We start from the raw sequence: 14,210 nt of genomic DNA, 5'->3' as shown, positions 1-14,210 counted from the left end.
GGATCCGCACTCATTTACCTCATTATTGGCTGGCCAGCTGAGCCTGCCAGTACTCCTGCTGTGACCAAAACCATCAGGCAGACACCCACCCAGTAATGCTAGGCTCTGAATCACCACTCACATCACCTCCCTGCCTCACTATGAGAAAGGACCAAGGTGTTCTTTTCTCAGAGTGAGGGATTCTGTGAGAAGTGACCAGGGCAGCTCCTGCAACACTGCTGCACTGAAAGAGTGTTTAAATCTTCTTCTTCTTTTTACAACCAGTTTCCAGTTACTTTACTGGACTTTATGTACTTACTTAGAATTTCTAATCACAGTGGCAGCAGAAGTGCTTTCCTGGTCCACTCACCCAGAATGCCTCACTTAAAGGACCGACCCTCTTGGTCCTTTCTCAAAGCAAAGCAGGGATGAGGTGCAAGGGGCAAGAGAAAAACCAACAGCACTGCTTCTGCTCATGCAGCAGCAAAACGGGAAGAAAAAAAATAACTGCGGAGGGAGAGGGGAAAGAATGGAGATGACACAAGGAGGAGGCGTAGGAAATAAGTCACTCTAATTTCAACTAATAATTATAATTTTATTATTTATAACCCCGCCCATCTGACTGGGTTGCCCCAGACACTCTGGGGCCACACATAAGATCACTTCATACATGAGGTGCATGAAAGCCATTTCAAATATAAATAGTCACAATATAAATGTCTGTATCGCACGATCTTGAGCACCCAAGAGTGCTTTTCTAAGTGATAAAACAATACACAAAAAATATACAATGTATAAATGATTCAACAGAATCATTTTCAGATGTTCAGATTTGTGTAAATTTCATCAGCAGAGTGCACTCCGTTTCAATAATATCTGGAAACAGAAATGTAATGCAGGGGATTCACACTAAAAACAGTTTTTGGGGGTTTCTTTTAGGCTTAAGTTTCTTTTAGCTTTCCAATATTCAAACCTCAACTACCTTTGTCACATCCAGGTCCCAGAGCAATGTGATAACAGACAGACCACTTGTTCAAAAACAATGCCGAAAATTCATATAGGCGTGAGTCTTTACAAACTGTTTTAGGTTTACTGTGACCAGGGATAAGTAAACAAAAACGTTTGTAAAAGTTTTGATTGTTTTATGGAAACGCTCTATGGTGGTTTACATTTTTTTTACTCCATCCAAATTTTCCATCTTTGAATCTAAAGGGGTTGTATTTTCCCACCCAGTAACGTCTGCAGAGTGAGTAATAACCACAGTACTTTATTCATCCATAGCCATGCAGAGGCCCAACAACACGTTCAGTTTTCCATAAATCTATGCCAGGGTTGTAGAGTGTACTATGCTTTGCCACGGTGTTGGTTGAAGAGCAGTTGGTTACTTCATGATTTTCCTGTCTTTGTTTTGTCACAAATTTTATATGAAACACCTCAGAAAACCTGCACGGAACATTTAATGGGGCTGTGCTTCACTGAACTCATCAGGAAGTCTCTTGTAACGGTTTGATTTTGTTTTTCTTCAAAATTTCCTAACAAAATAGGCTTGTTTCCAACTTTGGTGGTTTTGCGAGCTACGATGAATCACTTTTTTTAAAAAAAAAAGTTGTTGGATGAGGCATGAAGAAACTGTAGAAACCCCTACAAATCTGCAGACAGTTATTCAAGTCCTTCAAACGTTTACATAGATCAATGCCCAATCTTATTCATTTAGCAGACATAAGACCAGTGGCTCATAAACCAAGTTCCAAAGAAGGGATAGTTCTGGTTTAAAAATCCAAGCTCATTATAAAATTATAGATTTTTCCACCTGACTTTAAAGCTATTGAACACTTCTGAGCAATATCCCAATAAATTTTAGAAGTACAGGATGTATGGAAAAAAGAAAGACACAGTAATAGGAAATATCAAGAGATATTCGGAAGACAAGCTTTTGTCCAATTATAAAGAGTTGCATTAAAAAGATATCACTTCAAATGCAGCCCACATAAGGAACACAAGGAAGCTGCTTTATATTGAAACAGACCATTGGTCCATCTTCTTCAGTATTGTCTACTCTCCAGGGTTTCGTGCAGGAATCTCTCCCAGCCCTGCCTGGAGATGCCTAATATTGAACTTGGGACCTCCTGCATGCAACACAGATGCTCTACCCAAATAATACTAACAAACCCATCCTAGCATCCCAAGGCACAGGAAGGTCAGATGAACAGGTCTTCTACCTTATAAGACTTTTCACTGTTTAGGGAAGGAATTTTTGAAAGCGTGACGTGTCAACTGGCACACTTTGTAGGTGCTGGTGATAAAATGCTTTTTAAGATAATAATTTAAGCTTTTAAAATTCCAGAACGAACAAGTACATGAATTAACCAGGGTACTGGATGTTAAGATGGAGGGTGTATTCCCAAGAAAAAAGAAAGCAAACAGGTTTAGCCTAAGTTTGAAATAAAAGGCCTGAAGTCCTGCTGAGTCCTGCTGACAGGACCATTGAAGTGACGCACAGCCAGCTATGCTTATGGTATTATTGAAGTGTTGGCTCATTAAAAGCTTTTCAATTATGACAGCTGGTTTGGTCCTGAAGCCTGCTTACCCCAGAGGAAATCTACATGACAATTTCTTATTGTAGTAGAAAAATGAGTATTCCTAGCACATGTCCACTAAAGGACAGAGGAAAATACAAAGAAGACATACTAATAGATCAAAAGGAGGGTGGGATTGGAGAGAATCAGTCAAAAAGTTTCCTTTGGTTTGCAGTTCATACAGCTGCACACAGGATTTATATATGTTGTGTGTGTATATATATATCTATACACAGGATTTATGATTGCTTCAGTTTTTAAAGACTAATCTGTATCAAATTACAACCACCCAATTTAAATGAATATTGAATATTTAGGTAGCCATGCCCTCTGTTCCTTTTTTGAGGGTTAGGATTCGATAGGTATTCACTACTTATACATCCGTGAAACATTAAGGTCTGGCCAAACATATATAAGTTATGACTTTCTAATAGTTTCACATGCTCAAGACTAGCTAATCCTTTTTTACTACAAAATGTATTAAGTAGTTCTTTTGGGGGGAGCGGAGAGAGAGAGAAACATAGATAAATCATGAATTAAGAAACACATTAAGAAAATGTGATAGATAGTGAACAGCAAAGATTTAGAACCCTTACCTCGGTAGAATTACTGGAATTCTGAGGTAGCTGTGTTCCAGTAAATCCATGCCCTCCAGTTGAGTCAAAAATCTAATTAAAAAGAATGTGTATCCTAATATAAACAAAGCATTCCTTGCAAAACGGTTTCACATGCACAAAAAAGGAACGAAAAGCTAGTGAACTTAGATCAGTAAAGCTGAACAACTGAAAAGCAGTTTACTATTTTACTATTGGGTGTTAGTGTGTGCAGGCATTCCAAGAAAAGGGCAGGGTGGAAGCCCCTTGCACTAAGAGATTATACTGACATTCAGACCTTCCATGCATGCACTATATAATTCTGCCAGAGAACTGTCCTGACAGCTGAGAGCATTTTGTACACACTAGCCCTGGAATCCTGGGGCAATTGTGTTAACTAAGCAGCCAACACAAAGAGCTGCCAATCAGGAAACTGACTTCACATCCAATTCTCTCAAGCCTTTCCCAGGATCATCCTGATAACCAGTTTCTCAGCAGCCACATGCCACTCTTAGCCTAGCTCTCCCTTCACTGCCAACTTGGAAGAGAGGGATGCAAATAGCTTGACTAAGAGAAAGTATGCCCCTTGGCACATTGTCCCCAAGTCCACTTATGTCTCCCAAATAGTTGCTTCAGTAATGAAGACAATGCAGAGTGCTTCTTTTGTCATGGTAGTGATCAATGGTGAGTGCATTTGTTTCAGAGGTAGCATATCAGGAGTCCAAGTGATTATTGGTGGGGGGGATTCTACATGGAGAACTCCTTGGCCAAATCCTTCCTCTCCAACAACAATTGGTTAGGCAGGCAAAGTGTTTGTGCCCGCATGTTGTTTCAAGCACAGTTGGAGAATTCACTGCAAACTTGTTACAGTTATCAAACTAAAATGCTCTGAAAAAGGTTCTTGGGGCAATCCTATATCTTAATCCAGCCATGTTTAAAATACATACCAACAACGTCACACACTCAAAGTTTACATACAACAATTAAATACCAGTGCAAATCATGTACTCCTATTTTTGTTTGTTTGTTTATTAGATTTCTCACTTGCCACACACCATAAGGAGCCAGGGCAGGTTTCAACAATAAAACATACAATTTTAAAACAAATAAAACCATTACAAAATAGTCAGGATCTTTTCCTTTCAGCAGCTGAACCTAGGTAGCAGTGGCTGAACCCAATATATGAATGACAGTAATCAATGGCGGCTGTTTTTGCTGAGTAAGACACAGAACTCAATGAGTGCTCCATACCAGCTGTTTTTGTGTGCGATTTGTAAAATTTCCAAGCCTTAAGAAACATTGGATCATGTACTCATTACCCATGGCTTCTCCCTCTCCATGAAAGGCACTCCCTCCAGTTCCCACCTGGTTAACACTAACTGGGATTTGAAGCCAGCCTGGTAAACTGCAAGCCCTTTAGTACATTTCAAGGGTAAGTTAGGACTCAGAATATTTATGAAGTCCTCCCCTTTTCTCCTTAAAAACATTATTACTATAAAATCTGTTCTACTGATGTGTCACTGCTATCATTTTTCTTATGTCTCAATAGCTGGGTTTTCGATAAGGAGCATGTGAGAAACCACTTGAAGATAAAAGCAGAGCTGTTTTGTTTTTCTGATATGCTTCTGATTATTAATCTGTATCTTATTAAATGTATTTTAAGATAAGGAACTGTGCTTATGGCTTTAAATGATTCACAGCACTCATGGCTGCCATGCACTTCCTATAGTAGGCATTATGGAAACCTGGTGGAATGGAGAAAATCAGTGGGACATCAGTGGGTTATCTTCAGATATAAACTCTATAGGATGGACAGGGAAGGACACACAGAACATGGTGCCATTCTGTATGTCAAAGAGATAATTAAGTCCACTGTGTCCAGCAAAGTAGAAATCCCCAAAGGATTTGTTCAGGGTCATAAAATTATACATGGCATGGAGAAAGTGAATAGGAAAATTTTTGCCCCTCTCTCATAACACTGGAACTCATGGAGATCCAGTGAAGAGGCATGTTGGAAAATTCAAGATAGATAAATGACATGTTCACGTCATAAGGTTTGCTTGTTAAAATGAAGGAATTGGGATAAACTAAAAGTTGACATAAAGTTATAAGCCCCTAGCTATGTCATGTTTCCAGAATATCTATCTTCAGATGAGGGCTCTAGTGGTAGCTGTAATATTCTGGTCCAGTCTGCAGGTTGAAAATTTACAAAATGGTTTGATCAAAGTATTCAATTGTGAGAACGTAATATTTTACAATAACTATATAAACTTGGCTCACATTTCCCATTTGCAAAGTAGGATATTATGGAAGGTTTCCTATTAGAAACCATTTAACCCAGTGGGATTTGCAAAAAGAAGGCAGAGTAACATTGGTTCCCACAGTTGATGCTTCATACTTGCCCTATGTTTCTTAAGTACAGTGTACTACTTTGCTTTACGCTGTGTTAGGTTTACTGAATTTATGTATCATTTCCCACAGCAGAAGTCCCAAAGAGATTTATAATGAGACGTGCTCCATGTCGTTTATAGTTAAACGACATACTTTATAATCTTTCCAAACAATGTGTCATTAAGCCACATCAAAAGGATAGGTAGCCACTGTATGTAAACATAGATAATGTAACTTCCAGTCTCTTCAATTTAGAGAAAATATATTAGCAAAGTCATTCACTTGAGAGAGGCTGTTATCAATTTTATAGTGACTGAATTAATAATAATAATCCAGGAACAAGAGAAAATATGTTATGGATTTGGTACCTAGGTTCTATAGATATGAAAAGTTGTTCCATTGATTTACAGTTACAGTAAAGTTTTCAGACTGGGTTTTTATTTCCATGTTTCATTACATTTCTGGAACCAGGGAGAGGCAACCTATGTGTCACTGGTGATTTCCCAATCATAAAAAAGTTTTACTTTATTTGTATTGCCTATCTTGGTCGCGTTTACCCTCCACTTTCCTGTTCTTGTCTATTAAATGCTCACACTATTTATTTAAAGGGTTTTTTTATATTTTAAAAAAGTACTTCAGAGGAACCAGTTGTGATTAGGGAGCTCCTATCAACTGAGAATTCACCCGCATGTCTTCTTTAGGGCAGAGGAGGAAACTGGTTTCATTCTGATAAAACTGCCTTTATCCATGTTTCCTTATCTTGCTGGTCATTTGAGAACACATCACTCAGCTTCACCTTCAACAGTCAGGAAAGGCCTGACTGTTACAATGGCAAATCCAGTGTCATGTTTTTGTTGTTGTTTAGTCGTTTAGTCGTGTCCGACTCTTCGTGACCCCATGGACCATAGCACGCCAGGCACTCCTGTCTTGCACTGCCTCCCGCAGTTTGGTCAAACTCATGTTCGTAGCTTCGAGAACACTGTCCAACCATCTTGTTTTACCATCCTGCATATCCTGCCGTTGCTGGGAAGTGACTTTTATCACTCTTAACTAGCTAGGTCTAGATTAGCATCTTACAATGACATCTGAAGACTACCTGATATGGGAGATGCTGACATGCAACTGCAAGGCAACATGGTGTGTGGCATGTGTGTGGCTGCCGGCTTTCTGCATACCGCAGTTTGCAATAGCCAATTAGGCATCCTAATTTAAGCCATTTGTTTCTTACACCACTGGTGGATGATCAATGCAATTTTAGAACAATTTTATAGATTTTTTTTTATTTAAATACATACATACATATATATATGCATCAACTGGGAACTACCTGTGTTATAGAAGGCCTTTTTTCCTTTGCCTTTCTTGCAAGAGTGTCCAGTCCCTTAAGGGAGGAAAACAAACCTTTCTTGCTCCGTACCCTCTGTGAGAGAGACAGTGTTCGCTTCCTAAGAGCTGCTTCATCCCTGGAGCAGATCTAATTGGGGGGAGGGGAGGAAACGAGGAAGATACAAGCATAGTTATACATATAAGCTTTTCATAACTTGTTCATCAAAACAAAAGGTAACAAAAACCTAATTATAATAAAATATGACACAAAAGATGAACAGTGCAATCCTATGCATATCTGTTCAGAAATATTTGTCATTGAGCTCAATGGAATTTACTCCTAGGTGTAAATGTGTCTAGAATTGCAGCCAAAGACATTTAAAAAGCAAACACACCAGCTACGGTTTATCTGTGAAATACCTCCTGCCAAACCCACATAAGCTTTTGCAAAGCAGCCAACAAAGAATGGTAAGCTGTGATCTGGCCAAATTCCAAAAGGAAGAGATGCATTATAACATGCAGGGTAAACAGAGTGTTTAGTGTAAGGCTGAATTATAGATCTTAATGGAATGTGGCAATACCAGCATCCTCGAGAAAGCTTTCCGAGCTTTGAAAAAAATGATTTTAAAACCATTTTTGGAACTAATTTTACTTTGGTTTAATTGGATATTTTAAGAGACTATATGCATTTTTATATTTAATAATCAGTTACATATTTCAGTAACAATGGGAACATAGTTGTTGTTTTTTAAAAAAACAACATAAACTTTTTCAACATACACCAACAATATACATAATATATACATACGGTAATATGGTTAGTGTATCATAAGATTTTACTAGCAAGTAGATATTATATCTCATTTTTCAACAAAGTATCATTCGTGTTGTTTTGAGCTTAGTGTTTTAGAGAGAAAAAGGGCAATATGTATACTGTTAGCTTTTTTTGGTAGAAATTTCTTTCAGGATCATTTCAAATGTTACAAATTTCCTACATGGCTGGCACTTCTATGGAACAAATAGAAGTACTGTAGTTAAAAACAAACAAACTGTGTGATGGATCACACATTCATCTATTTCACTGTATCTACAGCAGTGGCCAATTATAGATTCCCAGGGGAAAAACAGTCATGTATGCCATTGCCACAAGAATGTTCATGTCTTTTCCAATATGAGAATACTTTTACAGTAAGGAACTCAACTTTGCTGACATGGAGTTCCATTTTTCCACATCAAGTGAATCAGGTGCTGATCACTGTCTAGCCACAGTAATAGGTAAATAAATTGCAAGTGAATCCTGATAAGATAGAGATGTTATGGTTTGGCAGTTCTGGGAATTAGGTGAACAACTTGTTCTTGATGAGATTGCAGTCTCTTTGAAGGGGGTGGGGAGGTTATTGTTTTGTTTTTTGTTCTTGATTTTATTATGTGTTTTGATCATGTATTTTTTAAATGGTGAACCGCCCTGAGATCTGCGGATGAAGGGTAATAGACAAATGCAATAAATAAATAAATAAATAAATAAATGAATAAAATATATAGCCTGGGATGATCCTCAATTCCACTTTGTCACTAGAGACTCAAGCGTCTGCAGTGTCATGGAGAATTTCCCCCCAGCTCTGGCTAGTTAACCAGCAATAGCCATTATTGGACCAGGATAACACAGCTCCAGTAATCTATGACCTGATAACCTCCTGTTTTAATTACGGTAATCCACTCTATTTAGTGTTGCCCTTGAAGATGACACAGAAATTGCAGTGACCTGGCTCCTAAGCAGACTTTCTGTCCAGAGCTTATATTACACCTGCTCTTATGAAGATTTGCACTGGCTGCCAACACATTTCAATTCCAAATTAAGTATTTTACAGATACAAAGTCTTGAATGTCTTGGGACCAAAATACTTGAAAGAGTGCATCTCCTTGTACAATCCTGTCATAGGTTAAGAACACCCAGAAAGATTCCTCCTAGCATTCTGCCACTAGGAGTTGCATATCTGGTGGCAAAACATGGCATCTTCTCCATAGACTTTTCTCTTGGCTTTGAAACAACCTGTCTACCCCTCACTCATTCCAAAATTCAGCTGGTGCTCAATTTGATAGTATTCAGTCACCAGCTCAAAACTCAAGCTTTTGGGAGGGGTCACTAATATTCAGTAACTGGTGTAGTTTTGCTTTAGTTGTGTTTTCATTATGTTGTGTACAGACACAGCATTCTATTCAATTTTGCCAACACCCACCCTGCGATCTTTGGGAGGCGTGTGAGATAGAAATGGTCTAAACTTCGGCCCTCCAGATGTTTTGGACTACAATTCCCATCATCCCTGACCACTGGTCCTCTTAGCTAGGGATCATGGGAGTTGTAGGCCAAAACATCTGGAGGGCCACAGTTTGGGGATGCCTGCTCTAAACAAATGAGTAACATGAGTTGGTCTTTTAAAAGTACTTTTTCTTCAGACAAGAAAGGGGTCCCAAAACTGACTTTCATAGTCAGATTCACATTGAAATGGCATTTATCAGCAAAATATTTATATAGTTATTAAATCTGTATACCATCCTTCATCCGTAGATCTCAGGGCAGTTCACAACATAAAAATACAAGATAAAAACACAAAATACATAACACAAACAAGAATGGAAAAACCACACAAACCAATAACCCCTTCCCCCACCCAGACACACATTTAAAAGGGTATAGCCTGAAGAGGAACATATGTTATGGAGGGAAGGGGAAGGGATGGTGCATTTCTGCATCTTGTCACAAATAAACTCCTCTACGAAACACTTATATGAAGCCATGTCCAACTCACCAGTGCATGAAAGGATGAGACAGAGAAGATGCCCAGCCTTCCCAATGCCATCTTCGAAGGACGACTGGCAGCTGCCAAAAGGCTCTTTGGATTTGGCAACTCCCCGCCTTGCAAGCTGGCTAGATAACAGCGCATCCTGAAGAGATCCATGTTAAATTTCTCCAGATTCTGTTCCCATTGCTGGATCTGTTTATATACACACAAATGAAATAGTAGAAGAAAAATTAATGGCTTATGGAGGGTGGTCAAATCTCTTCACCCTCAGCTAAATCACTTTCATCTGGAGCATTGGGAGGGCTGATTAGTTGGTCACGTCCAAAAAGACATTCTGTCACACTCAAAAAATGAACCCTCAAAAAATGGATCAAAATAAAACAAAGTTGGTGGCCTTAACTGCACACTGACATCATTATTTGGGAAAATAGTTGGTTACCCACAGAAGCCAAACATTTTAAAAAAGGATTATTGCAATCCATAATGCTCTAGACTACTTACAGATTACATTATGTTCCCTATCTGGATTGCTCCACATAGGGTGCCCTGGGTGACTTCAGTATTGGGGCTGCAAAATGTTGTCTCACAATATGGGGACAATTTTTCTGGATCACAGTCACCATCTTTAATTACTAAGAGTGGCCTACCTGTTGGAAGCATATTCGGTAATACACACAAAAGACAACACAAAATATATGCACAACCTCACAAGGTCGAAGATGCTTCTAGTTACAATCATTTTGTTACAAGGATACAACAATCTAATTCCCATCTTATCTCTTTGGTTTAAAGATTAAACAAAGTTTGAAGGAAGTATTTTAAAGTTGTCTTTTTCTACTCCTACTTTAAAGATGAAAGGTAAAGAACCGCCTTGTGGAAGCACACATGTTAGCTGATAGGAAGCAGAAAGGGCCCAAAAGAATCTATTGAAGGCTGTTCATAACCCAATCCCTTCTCCAAGTTTATAAAACCTTAAACATGCCATTCATCACTCTGTACATAAAAGGTTGATAATATGAATAAAACGTTAATCATGTAGGTGATTGCAATGACTTAATTGATGAATAAATAGCATAGTGGTACGAGTGATGCATTTACTGGGTATCTCTAACGATGGAGCTATGCAAAAATTTAGGACCCCACAGAGACTGTTCCTCCTTTAAGATGTCCTGCTATTTTATATGATGATTTTGTCAACCACATTACAAACACAACACACAAAAACTTTTTTACACTTCAATTACTACATCTCAGAGACAATCCATATGGCATAGATGACTCACCAAGTATTTAGGTTGTTTCATCTTTGTTTTACAAGGCTCTCTCTAAAGCCAATTTGATACAGCACTTATTTTACTCATGCAAATCTGGGAAGCCAGAACCAAAAGGCTTGTGAAAGATGAGATCAAGTGGATGATCCAAGATAGATCTGTGCTTCCCATGGACAAGCGGCTGTCAGGGAGAGTCACTGAGTCACAGGGTAAGTATGGAGGTAAAATTTTATTATTGTTGAGACTTATACAGAGAGGTTTATCCCCTTTAAACACCCTTGCTCTGGCACAATTCTCAGAGTGAGGTCAGATGACTTCTTGGGGCCATAAGTCTTCCAACTTGAAAGGCAATTCTGAGTGCCAAAAGCAGATGATGGTTATGATATCCTAATGAAAGAGGTAAAGATTGGCACCTAGTGAAGGCTTGCTCATGCAACTGGTTCATCAGAGAAGGGGCAAGTGACAGTGCTCAGGTCTCCACTTTTGCCATCTCTAATTGACTTGCCCCAGAAGCCTTCCAAGTCCTGGCCTGTCTCCCACATTAGCTAATTAATAAAGAGATTGGGGGGGGGAGTCTTCTGCAGCCCAATCAAGCTTTTACCTGTGCAAGGCTAAGTGTCCTGAGACCCAGAGTAAGTATTCTTTTGAAGGCACTGCATTGCTAAAAGTCAGCAGCTTGGAGACTTGGAGGGGGCGAGAAGGAAGGCAGGCAGGCAGGAAGGAACTATTCTACCATGTGTTTCTCTAGTAACTTTTACAAAAGAGGCATTTCTATCTCCTTTTAAAGGCACCTACAGTGGACACCACAAAACTAGGTCACAGGCAGGAGTGATTTGCACCTCACCTCTGTTCAGAACAGACAGGAGTGTGGGTGTCCAATCATGGCACCCAGTTAAATGTGATAATGTTTAAGGGGGTGTGCTCACTGTGTGACAGGCAGAATCAGAGCACACAAGAACTGAACAGGAAAAGCAGTTGTGTTATGAGACCTTTTGTGGATACCATAGGAGATGTTGGTGGGCACTGGGCATCTGGAGATTTCACTCATGCCATTTTTATGCCACTATTATTGTAGTGAGAGAAAATAGTTGTACTCCCTGATCTCTCTGTGTGAAACATTTGATCCAGGTAGGGTAAGGTCTTTAAGAATTTCTATGAAATTTCAGCCTAAGATACACTTCTTCTCTATACAGTTAAGGGCCTGTTTTCAGCATTAAACAGAAAATGTGGTTTTCTAAGTGTTTAATAAACAGACTTGTCATCTACCCTACATATAATGCAAAACATAGTGATTTCTGCAGATTCAGCTGCTGATCCCTGCTAAATTCAGTTCAGCTGCAACTGTACCTGAAGCAGCTCTTTCACCTAAGACAGGCATCCCCAAACTGCAGCCCTCCAGATGTTTTGGCCTACAACTCCCATGATCCCTACTAAGAGGACCAGTGGTCAGGGATGATGGGAATTCTAGTCCAAAACATATGGATGGCCGAAGTTTGGGGATGCCTGATCTAAGATATAAAAATTGGAGATCCCATCACCTTGTCATGGTTAAAAATCATTTCACACTTATAATCATAATGCCATGGTTAATTCCATTTAAAGCACATTTATTTCACACTATTTCATATGCTGAGGATGATAACTGCTGTGTTCTTACAGGTTCCTTTAAAAATGAAAATACAAAGAGCACTGTAGTATTTGAGACATTATAGCAGGCATGTCAAACCTGCGGCCCTCCAGATGTTTTGGCCTACAACTCCCATGATCCCTAGCTAGCAGGACCAGTGGTTTGGGAAGATGGGAATTGTAGTCCAAAACATCTGGAGGGCCGCAGGTTTGACATGCCTGCATTATAGCATGGGCCTCCATAGGCAACAGCCTCCCTGATCACTCAACTACAATTTGTTAAAGTCTTGTTTGCTCAGTCTCTGTATTTGCTATGAACAAATACATGATATCTACCCATTACTATGAATGTTAAAATATTTAACAATTCATTTACATTTTCAGGAAAATTACAGCTCAAACCTTCTGTGATTTAGCAAGTTAATATGGTTGCAAATGGATTTTTTTACAGAAACAAGTAATTCACAAATGACAGGTACATTTGTGCTAAGATTTACATAAGTTGAATTTTTGTCATGCGAAAATTCAGCTGAAACCTGGTGGAAGGAAGGAAAGGGAAGAAAACATCAAGAGGATAGAATAAAAAGCTGTCTGAATGCAGCCTTTGTTAATTAATCTCGCCTCTTCTGCATCTGTCCAGAAACCAGACCATTTAGTAAAAAACATTACCCATGACTGAGGATAATGGAAAAGCTTGCCAACTTTGGGGGATTTAGCCTTGATCAGAGGTTCCCAAACTTATTTGGCCTACTGCCCCCTTTTCAGAAAAAAATTACTCCGCGCTCCCCTGAAAAGCAACCTTCTTTAAGTGAAGGGGCAGGGCTGGTGCCACAGCCTGTCTACCTTTGGCCAAAGAGGCAGGCAAGGTGTGATCCATTTCCCAGGCGTGGGTGAAGCCAAGAAGTGTTCACTCAAGCCCAGGAAAACCTCTCACCTCTCGCATGACCACCAAATCCAGGGGAGGCATTGTTGTCCTCCTGCAACGACGCCCAACTTGGCAGTGAGCGTCATTACACAGCAGATGAAACATGTTCGAATGGTTTTTCAATTTTTTTTCTTTTCTTCTTTACTTATGCTTCCACTACCCCCTTATTTTTGTTCAATGCCCCCATTGACCCTGAAGCTACTACCGCCCCGCCCCCCGAATCATTCCAGCACCCCCCAGGGGGTGTTCTTGCCAACTTTGGGAAGCACTGGACTAGATAAACCTGGCAGTACTTAGATGCATTAGCCATGGCAACAGCCTAATCAGGTTTGGAGTGGCCATGTTCCAACCAATGGCTGCTAGGTAGTAGCAGCTGACAGGGCAGCATGGGTAAGGCTGCAATAGTCTGTTGTCTTTTCAAGAGGGGAGCTCAGCATGGTGCCCCACCAGCCACTACCACTGCCAGGAATATGAAATAGGGCCATGTCTATTTGAAATGTAGTGAGGCTGATCAACCTCCACAGAATGCACGTGTATGAACCAAGGACATACATGTCCTTGGTTCAAGATACTGGTTTTGATAGCTTTCCTGTGAAGATACTGGTTTTGATAGCTTTCCTGTGCTGAAGACAATGTGTGTAGCAGCTCCTACTTTCCCTGTTGTGGTTAATTTAGCACAAGGGAACTGAGCAGAGTGTGCACTCATTCCCCTTTAGGGTGAA

General features: G+C 39.7%; 1 protein-coding gene across 5 annotated transcripts in view; it reads right to left on the bottom strand.

Annotated features, from left to right (window-relative positions):
* TIAM2 (TIAM Rac1 associated GEF 2) overlaps window positions 1-14,210 on the bottom strand; it is a 131,856-nt gene that overhangs the window by 52,627 nt on the left and 65,019 nt on the right. For 4 of the 5 annotated variants that reach the window (XM_060272772.1, XM_060272770.1, XM_060272773.1 and 1 more), the window contains 3 exons: window positions 9,673-9,858; window positions 6,867-7,013; window positions 3,152-3,223 (listed from right to left, as the gene is read on the bottom strand). In XM_060272772.1, the coding sequence (XP_060128755.1) occupies window positions 3,152-3,223; window positions 6,867-7,013; window positions 9,673-9,858 (405 nt within the window). The other variant, XM_060272774.1, reaches the window with a different exon arrangement.

This window comes from Zootoca vivipara, chromosome 3 (assembly GCF_963506605.1).
Source record: "Zootoca vivipara chromosome 3, rZooViv1.1, whole genome shotgun sequence".
NCBI lineage: Eukaryota > Metazoa > Chordata > Lepidosauria > Squamata > Lacertidae > Zootoca > Zootoca vivipara.
This window is presented reverse-complemented; position numbering and strand designations above follow the sequence as displayed.